The 16,561-nt window shown below is 44.7% G+C and overlaps 1 protein-coding gene across 1 annotated transcript in view; it reads right to left on the bottom strand.

Moving 5' to 3' along the window:
• Positions 1-12,152, bottom strand: part of LOC8033657 — a 51,223-nt gene extending 39,071 nt beyond the window's left edge. The window contains exon 1 of the mRNA XM_029991015.2: positions 11,248-12,152. Coding sequence (XP_029846875.2) covers positions 11,248-12,152 — 905 coding nt within the window. The remainder of the gene's footprint in view (positions 1-11,247) is intronic.
• Between the last annotated feature and the right edge of the window lie 4,409 nt (positions 12,153-16,561).

Here is a 16,561-nt window from a genome sequence, read left to right as displayed (position 1 = left end):
GAAAACCAACTAGCCCAAGCTGCGGTGTTAACAAAGCTAGCGGTTGCGGAACGCGATGATAATCGAATCATCCGCGTTCCAAAACCGCTAGCCTTGTACCCGCTCTTCGAGTGGTAGCTTTAAGGCTGGTTCACAGTGCCCCGTCTTCTTACGTTAAGCTACGTTACGTCTAAGTCACCGAAACATTCGTGTGTCGAATGTCGCGTGTCACGCTTTCTCGTTGAACTGGTAGCCTCGCTTAATATGGCGTACAGGGGTCCCCGTGACTTCAACGTAATATTTCGGAACGTAACTTAACGTAAGAAAACGGGGCAGTGTGAACCAGCCTTTAGTGCACTACTACGCTTCTGACGCGCTCACAGTCTTTCTGAAAATTGCTGATTTAGTGGTTTTCGATGACGCTCAGCAAGTTTCTATTTGGAACCATATGTCTCTTTTCATTAATTAAAAAGTTAACAATTTTTAATTGATTAGCCGACTAATTGTTACGATTAGCACCTAATACTATGTCTCCTTGGCCGTATAACTCACCTGTTCAGATCGCATAAGTGTAACATACACGGCTTTTTTTTAAACAAATGTGTAAAGCTTAAAAAAAACACGCTGTACATATGAAAGACTTTGTACGCTGCCATTGCCGCGGCAGCTTATGCAATCGCGATCTTTACCGAGAAACGCACGCGGGGAGCGCTACTTGCTTATCATCGTTCGCGAGCGCCTTATTGTCTATCACGTGGTTTTGACACTTGTTTTGTGGTTTTCTCACTGAAACAAGTGTCAAAACCATTTGATATATGACAAGGCGCGCAAATGGTAATAAGACGCACGCGATGTTTTTTTGTTTTTTTTTGACGGACATGAAAACGCCCGTTTTGCGAGTCATATACAGCTTCGCTCTGTAAAAGTCAAATTGGGGGGGGGGGGGGGGGGGGGGGGAAGCCAACGAAGGGCATCTGACACGCCCCAGCGTAGGAATGAGAATTAATTTCGACCACCTAGAAGACTCTGACTTGCAACCGAAATCTCGGTTACCCCGGCACCTTTTTCGGAATAAGCCTCCATCAGATCACATTACGGGCACCTCTGCCGGGATTCGGACCCCCCATCCGGAGGTTCGTAAGCAGGTGCCCCGCCACCTAGGCGGCTTATGAAGAAAACAATAGTAAACAGTTTGCGATCTATCCAGATCAATATTTATACCCATGCAATATTAGTTTTTTTTTTTACCCTAGCGCAAGGTTAACTAAGCTTTCATTGTGCGCGAGGTGTATGCTTAATTTAATATATAACAGACGCGACGTAACTCAGATTTGTATTGTTGAAAATTATTTGCCAGATAATATTAGTGCGATTTTTGAAACAACGATATATTTTTGATAAAACGAAAACCTGGGCGAGTTGGTGATTCATATTCTAAGGTTAACAGCGCAAGATCAACCACACACACCAACACACAAAAGGTTTTTTTGTGCATCGGTGTGAATTTTTGGTTTTGTTAAGAAGATACCTGCAATAACCTTCCGGCTTAAACCTGGAATACCACCAGAACGTTCGATCATGTTTGATTAACACAAAATATTTTTCGCATGTAAGCACGCGTGATCGCGCGTTGCAGGGGAAGGTGATTAATGACACTGCTTAAAATGGCTGGCGAAAAACAGGATACTCGCCAGAAGCACTGTTTCAGTTTATCCTTTCTTGTTTTACGAGGCTTGTCAATGAGCTGCCTTTTGAAAATGACCTCCTGGCAGTAACGACGTCCAATACTATACATAAAACCAGAAACAACGAGAGAAAGTTTGCTCCGCCAATCCCGCGGCAAGGAGGCTCACATTCTGAAATCCACCTGCCACTCTTCACTTTACAGGCGAGGCCCACAGTCAAAGATGACACTGCGTGGGGCTTGTGGTTCTAGGAAAACTCGAATACCTCTTTTTATGGCTGGACGTCTCAGATCAGAAGGATATACGTCGACGACATGTGTGTGCTTTGCCGCGCACAGAATGCTCATTCTAGGAGAGACAAATGTCGGCGAAAGTCACCGCCAGAGTTTCGCTCCCGTCGCGAATATGTGCGTAGTCAGAGTGTAAACCTTGCCTTCGGAATACTTGCGTAGAGTTCCTTTGATTTATGACACTCGCTAGATCGAAGGACCGAATCGTGCTTTACTACCTCGAAAGCAGCGTGAAGTCTGGCTTACAGCGTTCGGCTCAGCAAAGCAGTCACCGGAGAAAGTTCGAATGCACCTTAACAGCCCATCAAGATGCTATCTAGACAAGCTCGCCTGTCAAACGCGTAAATCAAGGTTTGTAGCTGCGTCATACTAGACAAATAGACACGATGTTATCTTTCACTTTACATATATATTTTTTTTAGCAAAAACACTTCTTGCAGACTTGCACGTGAGCGGCAATTGTATACGAAGCAATAGGCTTCCCGGATCATGCGGATTTAATTTTATGCTTTCGTGCTTTCGGGACAAATGTAATTGACGTAAGAAATGTTTGAATCGTGTTCGCAACTTTTTCTTATCGTATTTACTCGAGTAATTGCCGCGCTGGTTGTGAAGAAAGACTGCGATCATGCTTTCCAGCGGAAAACACGGTTTGAAAATGGACCTTTTCCGCATAAAAAACGACACGCAGCGGAGTGCTCAAGAACTGCCTTCTGGAGGTGATCGTGTGTCCAGCCCCACCAAGAGAAACGTGTTTCGAAGTTTCTGCAAGACTCTCGAGAAGAGCTGTGCACGGGCGCGCGCTGTTTGGCGGGCCCTACGTGTGTGCCCTGCCCTTCTTCCCCCAGAACTTTTCACATAACCTGGATGTTCCCGTTGTCCCCTCCATACTCAAAGTCAACAAATTTCTTCCCATATGACGCGAAAAAAAATCCCACCAGTTTTTGCCGTTCGCCCCTCGGTTACCTCTAGAAACGAATGATGCCGCACGCGAGGTACGAATTGTCTCTCAATACTACAATAATAATAACAAAAGAACAAAAATAACAATGATTCTCATACAAGTAAATGTTCCAACAATGTTTTTTTGTGCCCGGGTTCTTTTTTTTTGGGGGGGGGGGGGGGGGGGATAGCAATGTAACCGGCGGTAGCTTGCGCCACCTAGCCTAAGTCTAAAAATACAACCATGCAATTATGAACGTCAATGTTGCTCGATGGACTTTTGAAAAGGGTTCATTTTGATGTTTGTATGTTCATTGTATGTGCTCACTGTATATGATGTTCAACTGATGCTATCGTGTGGTGCGTACCACACCCCACACACGCGTAATGTACGTCAATGTGTGTTTGGTAAAGATGCTCAAAGCGCGATGGCTGCGCGAGCGAGCAAAATTATTCGTTTTTTTGTGGCATGTGCGACACCTAGTCTAGCTCAGGGTATAAGATAAACAGGTGGTGAAACGAGAGCCAAATGAGCGACCGCATTGTGTCCCCCTTGGTTTTCTCTTTTTCTGTGGCGCCATCTATGTGGAGAACCGCGAACTCTCACTCCAAGTGGGCGAACGCTGGCGACCGGTTAAACTGATGGAGAAGGTTTCTCGTGGATTTTCAATGGAGGACTGTCGTGCTCTCAGTTTATTTTGCGCACTCTCCCGAAGAGTTCCGTGCAAATTCGATTCCAATTTTTTTCTTCTCGCCGCAGCGCCATCTGTCGCGAATCGGGGGTACCCGCAAGCCACCCGCAAGCAGACGAGTACACAATCCGGTCACGGCGCTGTGGTAGGTTTCTGTGGGCCGTTTCCCCACCTGTCTATCTTACACCCTGGTCTAGCTACTCATGCATTTGTCGCGGCTCTCACAAAACATTTGCTACCTTAGATAAGTATGTCATCTGCTTTAAATTATACGCTTAAACTGTCGGTTGTTGCGTTTCTCTTGTATTTATTACCTCATGTGCTACTGTAATGCTTTTATTTAATATCGTGTTGCTGTTGTTCTTTTTTTTTTCTGTCTTGTTTTTCTTGTATTTTGCTCAAGCAATGCCCACCCTTGCCTTGGCCAACTTGTAGGTGGCTGGCAGTATTATCAAATAAATAAATAAATAAATAAACTACTCTGTTTGACCGCGCCATCTGATGGAGAGTTGTCTAAACCTTCTTTCACGCTTCGGTGTATTTTCTGGTTACTGCGCAAAGAGCCAAAAATGTGGCTTCGGATTATCTCTTTCGAAAGCGTTTTTTTTTTCTTTTTTTCGCGAATGTTTTACAACTTCTTAGTGAGATGCGGTGTTGAAGGATAAATGGCAAGAGTAGTAGCAAAGGTGAGACGTGAATTTCGCGAAGTGGCCGGGTTTCGGTTCTATCCGTTTAACATCGCCGTGATTAACTGCTGAACTTTACTGACAGCGAGAGGAGAGAGTAACTGCGTTGGAAGAGCAAGTATCTTTACCTGCGCAGCAAGCTGGCTTCTGGAATAAATACCGTGCGTGAAAAGCTCGTGGCATGCTTTTATTTCCTGCTCCTCTCGTCCTGAAAGCAGTGGCTTGCTCGGATGGGTGCGAAGCAGCTGTCTGTTTTTCTTGCGATAGCTGCTTGCAGGCACTGGGGGGGGGGGGGGGGGGGGAGGAGGAGGAGGAGGAGGAGGAGGGGGAAACGTTAGTAGCCGAGGTCTTTGCCTGTCCTAAAACTACGAAAAGGGTGTTCCATTGAATCACGGCAGCGTTAAGTGTAAAGATCGAGAATAGACGTGGCTTCCTTGTTAACTCGTATCGAGCTCGATTCGCTCGATTCGGGGTCGAAATAATGAAATCCAGCCGAGGGTGAAACTTTGCCACCCTGATTTCATGGACGAAAGTTCCTCCCTATCTAAAGAAACACAGGTCAAAAGATCATTCATCCCTTTATGAAGGTATATAAAGACCACTTTGTTTAAGAGTGTATAACCATAGTCTCCTATATACTGACAAAGCCTGGCAGATCGCCACGAGAAGCGGCCGCCTAATGGTACGTTTACACTTGCGGATCCGCCAGCGAAACCGCCCAGCTTTTGCCGCTTGGGAGAAACGCTGGGCGGAAAACGCGGCGGCGAGCCGTGTTGGTCCGGGACCTATTTCTGCCGCCGAACGAGGCGCTTCGCTGACCGGAAGTCGCATTCTTGCGCAGCGCGACGCTGCCTACGTCACGCGTTCTTCCGGGAGCAGCAACGCCCGGGAGAGACAGCCGAGGTGGGAACTCCTGCGCCTTCTCATCATATTTTACGGAATGTTACGAGAACAGCTGCCGCAGCCGTCGCCGCCGCCGCGGCTCGAAGGAATTGGGTGTAAACGCAACCCGCTCGTCGCCGCCGCCGCCGGGAGCGGATCCGCTCTCGCGGCAGCGGATTTCTTCTCAGGTGTAAACGTGCCATAAATGGAAAAGGTGGAGCGGCAGACAACGGATGAGAGGAGAGTCACGCGACTGGCGCCCTGTTGCGGCGAAACGCCGAAACACACTTCTCCCGAGCAAACAAGTGTGTTTCGGGTCCTCGCCGCTGCAAAAGCTGTGCGCTGACGTCCAGGTTCCCCGAGAAATGGCTCTTTCATGCTCTGTGCTACCAGATCCTCGCCCTCCAAATCTGCGACCGAGCACTCCATGGATCCGTTGTCGAACTGCCAGGCTTTGTGAGTATACAGGAGGCTATTGTATAACACTCGGGCGTCTCGTGAGCTTGGAGCGCGCTCGCGTGGCCGAAGGACGTTCAAAGGCAACGAGTGCTTTCTGGTGGCCCGGCGTTCGAAAGACCCGTCCTGCCGTTCTCATCTTGCCAGTGACCATGACTCGCTATATTCTATGACATCTAAAGGATCAAAATTTAATTAAGAGGTAGACTTCTAAACGCCTGCCATGCCTGACACATCACGTACGCTTCCCCAAAATCTGTAGTTGGCGTAAAGTGTTCACAACGCTCAGTGCAAATGTTCGCAAACCCCAAGAAAGCGACAACACTTGACCTACAAAATAAAATAACCGTCCCTGAAGTCTGCCCCGAACGCCCCAAGGCCCCCATCTAGCGAACGGTTCAGTGAATGACTGAGCTTTCATTAGGTGTAACAGAGCCATCCTCCAGTCCCCGCGTCTCCGGATCCCCCCTTACGCGTGTAATCCACTTAAAACCACGACGGCCCCTCCATTAGACGCCGACTCTGTAGCTAAGCCCAAAGAGGGGACCATGGTTTCCAGCGCGGGAAGAGCGAATGGTCAGGGGTGAGTGGGGGCCCAGTGTCCACGGAGCTTGTTTGCGGATGACTGAACGTTCAGGCCGGGTTCGGACCGTACCACGGTTCATTGTTTGCTGCCTTTTGTGTCCAGGGTTCTAGATACGAGTTGTGGAAGGGCAATAATCGACTGATGCTGACAAATACTGAAGCGAGGAATATGCCCGATAGCGCTGTTTGCGTTTCCCAGATCGCTGTGTGTCCTCCGCGTTCGTTGTAGAGTGCTTCCAAATACACTTCGACAAGTGCAATAATTAATGTCGGTACGGCGAGTCCTAGGGTCCCTTGGCTCCGAAGCTGTTTATGTTCGGGCGGCTGGGAGGGAAAGGAACCGCATACATATTCGGGTTACTTATTTATTCGACCAATGGGAGATATTTGCGGTCCTGCTTTGATGCTTGGTCCACAGAAAATAGCCACATATAGGAAGTAACTATCAAGTATTTATTAAAAAGTAACACGAATGATTCAGTACCAAAACAAAAATTTGTTCTTTGGCTCATTCTCCTCCTAAGCCGCACTGGTATTATCCAGTGGATATTTGAAAGCCGGACGGCTGAGCTAACGCTGGTGCAGAAAATCCTACCACTGCGACGAGAGCAGTATGGATACTCCCATAAGTGAAATGATTGACAACACTGTTTTATAGTTTTTATTTGACCTTCCTGACAGGCGCTGTGTAATGAACGGGAAGGGACGAAGCAGTGGCGTTATTTTGGAGACTTACCTAGCCCTGTGTACATTTACACATTTAACCGGACTCCTGGGCAACTGGCTGTGTGTTACAAAATACATGGTTTCGTTTTTTACTCTACGTCTGTTTTCAATGCGTAAAAGCAGAACGTATCTACAAAATTACTATATAGAAATTTGAAAATATCTCTTCATAGCTCATTTCGATAATCTTCGGTGCAAAAAAAACAAACAAAAAAACTTGTGAATAATCCACATTCACAGTTCAAAATTCCTTGATTTGTCCTTAAACTGGACGGCGGGTTCCTTAATTGCCTATAGAAAGACCGGAAATATTGGTGGTATAAACAATAAACATTCTTTCATAACCCCCTTGACGCGTTTTATTACATAAAGTGCCATCTAAAACACTTCTGTATAACATGAAGAACGTAGTGCCGAAATGATATACTTCACGCTCTAGATGCCTCTTGGAACTGTTTTTTAAAGCCTTGACAAATACAATTAATTGTTTTGATTACTTTCAAATGTATTTCGAATTGACCTTCAATATGTAATTCAACCTATACTGTCCTTGAACCAAAGGCAACTTGAGTTTCATATACAGCTGTAACTAAACGTATTACATAAGCTTATTCCATGCACGGCGATCAGCGTCACCTGACATTTTGTTTTGAAATAATTTATGGCAATATAGCGATAGCCAAGATTTAAAGCATGTTAGCCTCATTCGAAGCGCCCAGGAACGATTTATGCCTTATTCTAGTGTTCACCTCAAGAACCGTAGTCAAAAAATGTCCGCCTCCTCAGGGAGCAATACCAATTTTCCCCTTTATGTCGTGAGTTAAGATATATCTAGGTGCATTTCAAATTGGCTGTCTGTTATTTTACCAAGACGTGCACGTCTCAAAAGCCAAAAGCATCGTTTTTCCACCGGCAATAAAGTTTTGCGAGGACTGCTTTGCTCAACGTATCAAAAGCGCTCAAAATTAGTTTTATTTTTTAAATCTGACAAGGAGTATAGCTTAATATTACGATGAGTGACTTGCTTTTTTTTTTCTGACCATTCAGGATTCAATTTTTGCGAGAAAAATGCCTACAATCCATTCGCAATTCATAAGTAGCGCAAAGCGATGACGGCGTCTCGTGGCTTTCCTTTACCAAACAGCCATATTGTATGAAATTACTGAAGAAAGAAAGAAAAAAAAACAATTTATGCATCTTCTCCGTAAGAGCTTGAGTAAGACCGAGTAAAAAGGAAGTACGACCATCGCTGCAGCCTGGAAGGGCGAATCTTAATAGGAGTCAAATGCACGCGGTCACAGCGGCGGTGTCGTGTGCCCACCACAGCCCGGTTCTCCTTTTGCTTTCGCAGAAACGTGACTATGTCGTTGACACTGCCGGCCGGGCGAGACACGCATCACGGCACAGAGTTTGCTTGTGGCCCGAGGAACTGCTGATGATGCAATAGGAATCTTGAAAGTGTGACTTCGCGGGACATACGACCTCGTGTTTCAAAACATGTATGGTTTGCGTGAACGGTGGATTGCCGCAACTCACCTAACATATATATGTTTGACTTCCGTGTTGCCAAACCGTGTTTTCTTTTAATTTTAATATACATACGTTGTCTAGCAGAAAAAAAAAAAGCTTCCGTGAGCACCTGGCGCAGGCGTTCTGCCCAGCGATAGTTTTTAACATAAAATCGCGAGTAACAAAACTTAGTATATCTTTCTTTTTTTGAAACGTTTTAAATTTACGAACGATGTTTAGTACTTGTCAGATTTAAAATGCTATGTCAGACTTGTACGAGTTCCGTTATGAATTTTACCTATTTGAGATAATATGGTACGATTATTAGAAGAAAGTGCTCGAAAATATATCTCAAAATAAACTTTATACCTGTTTTAGATAGGAATTTCAAAAGCCATCACAACAAAGAAGTTAAAAATAGAACAGCAAGGCGAATGGCACTCGCAAACTCAGGACCGTGAACTGATTTCCAGCTGGCCCGAAATGCATTTGACTAAATGTTTTTTTCTCGTGACAGCAACAACATTCTCAAATAATATTACCTGTGCCGATTTAAAGATCCCGTTCTATATAAAATAAAATGCCCCTGGAAAAAAAAGTTCGCAAGATTAAACGATTAAGGAATTCAGCACGGTTAACGGCTACTTCCTGGATCGCAATGAGCTTGTTAATCTTTCCGAACTGACTCTCTTGATGTTCAGTTGTGGCGTTTTTAATACCTTTCGTTGTTCTCTTAAGCAAAATACTTCTGTGACTGAGACTGATATATTAATTTAACTTGGCAGATAATTGATGAAGTGTTTGGTAATACACTCAAGTTTCAAAGCGTCAGTAAAATTGTGTAAGTTTCTATAATAAGCGTTTAGAAAAAAAAATTAAACTACAAATGCACTTTAATCCTTACAAAACTAAATACATGAAGTATTTAACTATAGTACAAAAAAAAGAGTGATTTGCACAGTGCTGTGCTAAGCACATGCAGTTTAGTCTGTTAATGAAATAAGGGGAGGGTAAAAAGAAAGAGTTAGAAAATGTTTGCAATGAGTCTGGGGATAGCCTCCAAGGTATATTGTTTTGATCATTTGAGACCGTCATTGGACCGTTCGCTGGCTGAACTGCCGAGGAATGTTCTGCTGAAAAGGCGTGCTCCTTAAACATCTTTCATAACAAGTCTAATGTATTTAAGCTGTAGCAACATTAGTCACGAATGACCGTTTTCTCGTTTAATTTTTGAACGGTCTGCCGCGCAGAACTCATTATACTCTAATATGCACTGAAGAAAAAAGTTCGCGCTTCCACTTCAACGCAGTGAGCGTGGAGCACCAATGCTTGCGTCTAAAGGCCATCTAAAAATACTTATTTATTCATAAGTGCGGTCTGCGCTTTATCACCTTAAAATAACTAAGCATTAAACGTCATGTTTGGTGTCATTCTGTTATTTTGCTGCTTGAGGAATGAAGTGCACGGGACTACTTCCAAGCTTAATCGATTAGAAACTTCACTAGTTCAAAGCTATTCAAATTTGTCTAGCTTTATATTTGCCATATGCACATTTACGATATAGAGTACTTCTGATTATAGATAAGCGCAAGCTACATGCAAAACATGAACTTCGGAAGCCTCGCGACAGCCGACACCCCTACGAGGTTTAGATTTTTTATGCTGTTTTTAGCCGTACGTATTGGTACTTCCTACTTTTCATTATATTAAACTCCATAACACAAACACATTTAGCTGTAAATATAAGTGATATGCTAAGGATATAACAGACGACGACACGACGTCGCTGAAATGGTTGATATAGAGCAGGCCTCCGGACATATTTCTCAAGACGTACACAGTACTCAAGTTTCTTTTTGATGTGCAAAGATGACTGGAAGAAACGACTAAATATATATGACGTTGCAAAGTGAACATGATCAGCATTATTCGTACACACTGAGGCTTTTCATCAGATACCTATATTTCTAACGAAGAATGTTACAGAGTATCAGGTAGAAAGCAGCGTTACCATATTATTATATATTCTAAGTGTTTTAGTTCTAAGCTATTTTATAAACAACTTAGAAATGTCAGAACTATAGCAGAATATGTGAAGTTTGTATTTCGTACTTTTTTGTGTATAACGTTAATGTGTTTGATGTGTGTGCGTATGTTTCTTCTTCGTCCTCACCGGGAATGCATGTTGCAGTTGGCGAGCATCAATAAATAAGCATAAACGTAAACACAAACATAAACATATTATTTAACATTATCTTCAATACTTTAGAGTTTTCCAACTATTCTGGGTTGTACAAACATCAGTGATTTTCGCTTACGATTAATAATAATAATAATAATAATATTTATTCAACTCGGAAAGAGTTGCGACATTGCACAAGGCGAGGGGCCCATACCAGTAGGTCTGTGGTGCCGCAGTTACATGAGCGACAAAAAAAATGCATAAAAAAACAACAAGCAACAATAAACAAAGCAACACTCGGATGTGTGCCGCTTAGGACCGCAAGTGCGGTATTGCCCCCCTGCAGATGGGTTTTATATCTTCTTTCTCATTCAGGCCCGCTGTCATTTCTGATAAGAGCACGAACGCTTTGTTATCAACCTCAGATGGGGGTCCGAACTGGCCTTGTTGATGGGACAACCGCCTCGAAGAAAAGAATGTTTGAATATTCATTGAAACAAGAAAGTGAATTTTGCGTTACTAGAGTTTGTACGAGATTATAAAATATGCTAAGCGAACTCGAATCTACGTTGTGAAAGCAGCAAAGATTCTTATCTTTAGAAAGAGAGCGATTAGTAAATCAGTGAAGCTTACCTTTCGTCACACTCGCAGTGGCTGACTGTGTGGAACCGGTAGTTGAACAGGTGGAACTTCTTTTTAAAAGCCTCGATGGTGAACGGGCAGTGGTCGTGGTCCCGGCAGCAGCGGTCAGCCCGGGCGTTAACCCCGAGCTCCGTAAACTTGCGCGCCGAATTGCCCGAGCCACACCAATTGGTTCCAGGGTAGAGGAACAGGTCGCGCTTTTTCCTCAGCAGCTGGAACGAAGTCTTCGGCGCTGTTGGCACCTCAACCTGGTTCGAACCAACATCGGGAGATTCCGCGTAGTCTTCCGTGTCCACGGAAGTTTCATCCGGGTGGGACTTTCCAGCTGTGCCCTGCTGCTCTCGGAGAGCGAGTCTGATCTGGCGGTGCAACTTTCTGCATTTCCGCCGCAGAAGCCTCAGGTCCAGCAGCTCCTTCCAGTCAGCACCGACGTCCCTAGCGCTCCGAATCAAGCGGAAGGTGTCATTGGTCGACGGAGGCGTGCTCAGGCTACTCAGCTCGCAGAGAACGCTGCCGTTGCCGCGATGCAGGCTGCTTCGATGTTCAGCGCAGGCAAAGTCTTCGGCGAGGTTGCGAAAGAACCGTGACACGGCCCGAGGATCCTTGAGGTACTCGCAGTCGACGAGTTCCTGATGGCGGTTGAGGATGAGCTGCAAAAAACTGCTGCCGTCCGAAACCTGCCTCAAAACCAGCGCGTTGTCCTGGTCCAAGTCAACAGAGGTCTCGACTGCGGTCAACCGGCCGTAGTGAACTCGGCGTTCACGCTCGCCGTCGCTCAACACCCGCGTTCGGCTGAACCCGGGCACGTCCTCGGACCAGTGGTAGAGGGACTTCTCCGAGGCCGACAGGGCCGTGAGTGCCGTCGCCGTCAACAAGAGTGCCCGGACGAAGGTCATGGGTGGACTCTTGGCTGGAGAAAGTGACTGGTCGTCTCTCCAAAGTGGTCCTTCGGTGAACGCGGTACTTCCCTCGCTTTCTCTTGTCCGGCGATGACGTCTGCCGCTGAGTTGAGTACCGTTGTCGGATGGGCGAGGGGCGAGACGCTAATTCGTCATCCTGTCTCGACCAGTTGCTCGCAGGGCGGAACCGGAACGGAGAACAGAAGGAGCCGCGTGCTGACCGGCGTGGCCAATCCCCGATCACGAGTGTGCGTGCTGGTGGAGCAGATCCGGCGGTCTCTTCTTTTCATTTATCCGTCGCTCTGCCGTCCGTCCCCCGCCTTCGAGGTTTCGGAAGAAGGGAACCAGGAGAAAGAGGAGGAGGATGACGACGGAGGAGGGTGACTTTCGGAGGGAGGGGGAGTGGGAGGAGGAGAGGGAGCGCCTAGGCAAGAGGATCGTGAGCCTCTTTGCCTTTCTGGCGAGTCTCTCGCCCGATCGAGTCGGGCCTTTCGGCGTGCTCCCCCAGCTACAGCGGAGGGGATGGACGGATGGGATGGGTCTCCGTTGTCGCTGTGGTTTAGACGGCTTCGGTGTAGAGTGGCGGGATGAGGGTGAATGTTTTGCTTTGTACCATTTTCTTTTTGTGTTTCGTTCCGTTCTCTCGGGCTCTTCATCTTCTCGTGTTCCCTATATTTGGACAAAAATTGGTTGTTACTCGCTGAACTGTGAGTCAACGAGTGTTTGAGTGGTGGCTCATATTCGTCGTGTTCCCCGAGGAGTGCTGGGTGTCTACTGCAGGTTATTCTCTTTAATAATGTCGGTATGGTAGATGCTGGGTGTCCCTGTGGCATATGTGGATTCCAGTGGGCACAAAGTTTCTCGTACTTAATGAGCCTGAACAGTTTATTAAACGCCGACATATAAAAACACGGCAGTTTTCTCGTGCTGTGGCTTTTCTTCGTCTACGTTTACTGAGCTGTTCATCTCCATCACGCGCACCGTTTACCAAGTGGCCTAATTTGTTAACTTAATACAGTTTCTCTCGGAAGTAGCAATCCTTATAAACGCTGTGAGTCGCGCGAGCAGGAAAGCGATCGAAACGACTCTTTACAACAAAAATGATAAAATTGGAGGAGACTCCGACAGCCGTGGGTCGCATGTTTAGGATTTTAGAATTGACTCTAATATACACGTTTTTATTGAAAGTGTTCTTTTTTGAAGGAGGGGGGAAACGAAATTGAGAAGAGCATTCAGAATCCCTACCATCGGCAATTCAAGTTAGCAGGCTCGAGAGTCGCGCCGTGAGCCCATGTATTTTGAATTTTAGTTTATTTTTAAGCTGCGTCTCTGTTTTAATGAATCTACACTCTGCTCTCACAATCCTGATTTTTCCTGGGCTTGTTTACCCTTAGGGTGACAGGCATTTTTGTTAGCCTATTACCTTTGACATTAGTATCTTGTAAATCGCTAAGCAGCAGGGCACACAGCAGTATTTTTTGTAAGTGACAAACATGACTTACCTACTAATATTATTCCTTGCCCATAGATCAATACCCAGGTGTGCAAATTAGAAGTGGTCGTCCTTACAACAGGAAGAAAGACAGATTAAGTTCACTTTCCACTCCTCACCTTTATCAGTGTTAAGCAGTCCACTAATCAGCGACTGCAGTACTTTATGAACCCACCAACACACTGTCGCCTCTACGAATGTTAAAAAAACACAAAAAAAAACACACACACACTCACAATCGGAACGTTTCTTTTAAACCAACCATGTCGATTCTTACTCAAAATCGAGAATTTTGTGTGCCATCTCCGCTTGTCAACAAGCACATACCTAATAAGAAGACACACGGCGGCCCTTATGGGGCAACCTATCCTGGATCTGATCTCGGGCAGACATGTAACAGCTTGGCGCTTTATTTTTAGTTATTCGAGCAGAGGCAGTTTACGAATTCTGCTTATATTTGTTTATTTACTTTTCTCTTACACATTTTTAGGCTATCTGCATGAACCTATATAAAAGTTCTTATTAATGTGTAAAGTGCTTCAAATTAGTAGGTCTAAATTGTCGTGTATTTTGTATGGGCACAATATTTGTTAATATGAAACTTTGCCAATCAAAACTCAACAACAAAAGTGTAATAGACAATGTTTTCACGTGACACAGTACAAAGCTGAGTACATTGCAGCTCCGTCTCCGAAATAACTAAATTTCCAGTATTGAAAAGAAATACGTTGGTTATTCTAAACTTGCTTACTAGAGGAAGCGCCGATGATACTTCAACTAATCTGTAAGTGATATGCGCACTTACTACAGTCGGTGACAGGTCAAGAACGAAGTGGAACCTCCACCCACTTCGTTCTTGACCTGTCACCTACTATAGTCCCAAATACATATTAAGTTAATTGGGGTTTTATTTACGGTAAGCGTATTTTTGTAGTCTTTTGTTACCGGCAGAAAGTATGGGTGCATAGGAAAAGTTATCAATAATCACAAGGTCCGCATGGATGCAGATCTGAGAAGCGCGCAACTGGAGCGGCCAAATAAAAAAAAAAAAAAACGCATTGCAAACAACTCAATTGTCACTGGAAGCTTAAGAACGGCAAGGTTCAGCTGCCTTCCGTTTTCTCATCACTGAGGAAATTATGAGTACTCAGCATTGGCCCATCTACGCAATTATAATTCATATTAAAGCCGAAACACATAAAAAAACGCGGATTACGTGTTTTTTTAATGTATTAGTACCGTATTTTCCGAACTATAATCCGTACCCGGTGCACAGTCTGCAGGGGCATATTTGGCTTGAAAATCGAGTTTTTGCCTTCGGGCTAGGCACTTAATGCCTAGTCCGAAGGCACCCACAAACCACACCCTGACAAATGCCTGCTGCATTAGCTCACAAAACATCGTGTATCGTAGATATATCAACATTAATATATTCCGGTATTCATAAAATCCTCCACGTCTTGTCATAGCAAATGATCTAGAGAAAAAAAAAAGAAATTATCTCGTAGTTTGCCCCTGTAAACAGTCCGCATTGGGTAAAATTTCAACTTTTAAACATGTGTAGTCCGCGGAGTATATTCAGGAAAATACGGTAATTAATAAAATAATTGATTCATCCACGTGCTGCATCAAATATAGTTTGCGGAGTTTACTACTGGAGTCAATATGAAATGATTACACGATTCTCCTTCATCATCATTCGTGTACATGGTACGATGGGATAGGGCAGGCCGAATTTTATTTAGCCTGGGTTTTGTGTGGGTATTGTTGTAGGCTCATAAAAAAAAAAGGTTGCCTAAATAAAACCAAAGATAAATTGTTCTCCAATATAGGTTCCTCGCAATATCAGCTTGCAAGATAAAGATGTTGCCCATCTGACCTTATTCTATTTTTCAAAAAAAGCGCGAATGCACGAATAAATAAAGATAGGTGAGAAAAAACTGCATAACTATAGCCGCAATTTGTATGCAACACAGATAAATGTTTCCAAAAAGTAAGCGGGGAGAAGTAGCGGGCCTGTTGTGGACCGGGCAATGGAACTGTACTGTCTTTGGGAGAGAATTGCCGGCGGATTGAATACTGCGTAAAGAAAATTTATATTGTTGATCCAGGAGGAGCAGTGACAATGCCGCCAGGAATATAAAACAAGTAGGGCGGCATATTCACCGACATTTTGTCTGTAATGCTCTTTGTAAAGTGCATGATAATTTCGTAGCTGTGTATCAAAGTATTCCCACTTTTATGCACATCTGCGAACGTTTTGAAGACCAACTCGGCCAATACTGCATACACACTGGGGAAGCAGAACCAACCCTACATATCTGCACTCAAGCGAAGGCTTCAAAGATTACAAAGAAGAATAAAAAGCACAATGGGTAAGTTGATCCGCAAGAGCTGATCAGCCTCTCAATTAGTAACCATGAAAGGATGCTCTCAGTGTTCTTAATGGCTATAAAGGATTTGTATTCTTATCGAAAGAAAAGGAAAGGCTGATGAGTCCCGTAAAAAAAAAATGTTGAAGTAAAATCTAGTCAAGTTCCAGTCGGAGTCGGGGGTGTCTGCAGATCTGCGAACTTTTTGTAGCTTATATATTTCTCGATTTTGCGCAACATTTTTTTAGCTGCTAACTTCCTCTTGCCCAGATCCCGGCAAGGTAATTGCCATCTCGGCATACAACTTAGACACCTGATTAATCACACCTTTGGGATCCAGTTCGTCTCGCCTGGCCTTCCTCCCAAAACTAATCGTTTCACCAGCTGACAAGAATAAGCCTAATCCCAGCTGAAATCGACCTGTCTCGCCTTTCAGCACGTTCAGCTGTATTCTAACTCTTTTCCCCTACCCTTGATGCTTTTCACCGCCAGCAGAACTTGGGTGGCATCCAGACGACGAAGACAGCGATGTTCGAACGATA

This window comes from Ixodes scapularis, unplaced genomic scaffold (assembly GCF_016920785.2).
Source record: "Ixodes scapularis isolate PalLabHiFi unplaced genomic scaffold, ASM1692078v2 PGA_scaffold1__304_contigs__length_218370807, whole genome shotgun sequence".
NCBI classification, from domain to species: Eukaryota; Metazoa; Arthropoda; class Arachnida; order Ixodida; family Ixodidae; genus Ixodes; species Ixodes scapularis.
Note: the sequence above shows the minus strand (reverse complement) of the source record. Positions and strands in the feature narration are given on the sequence as shown.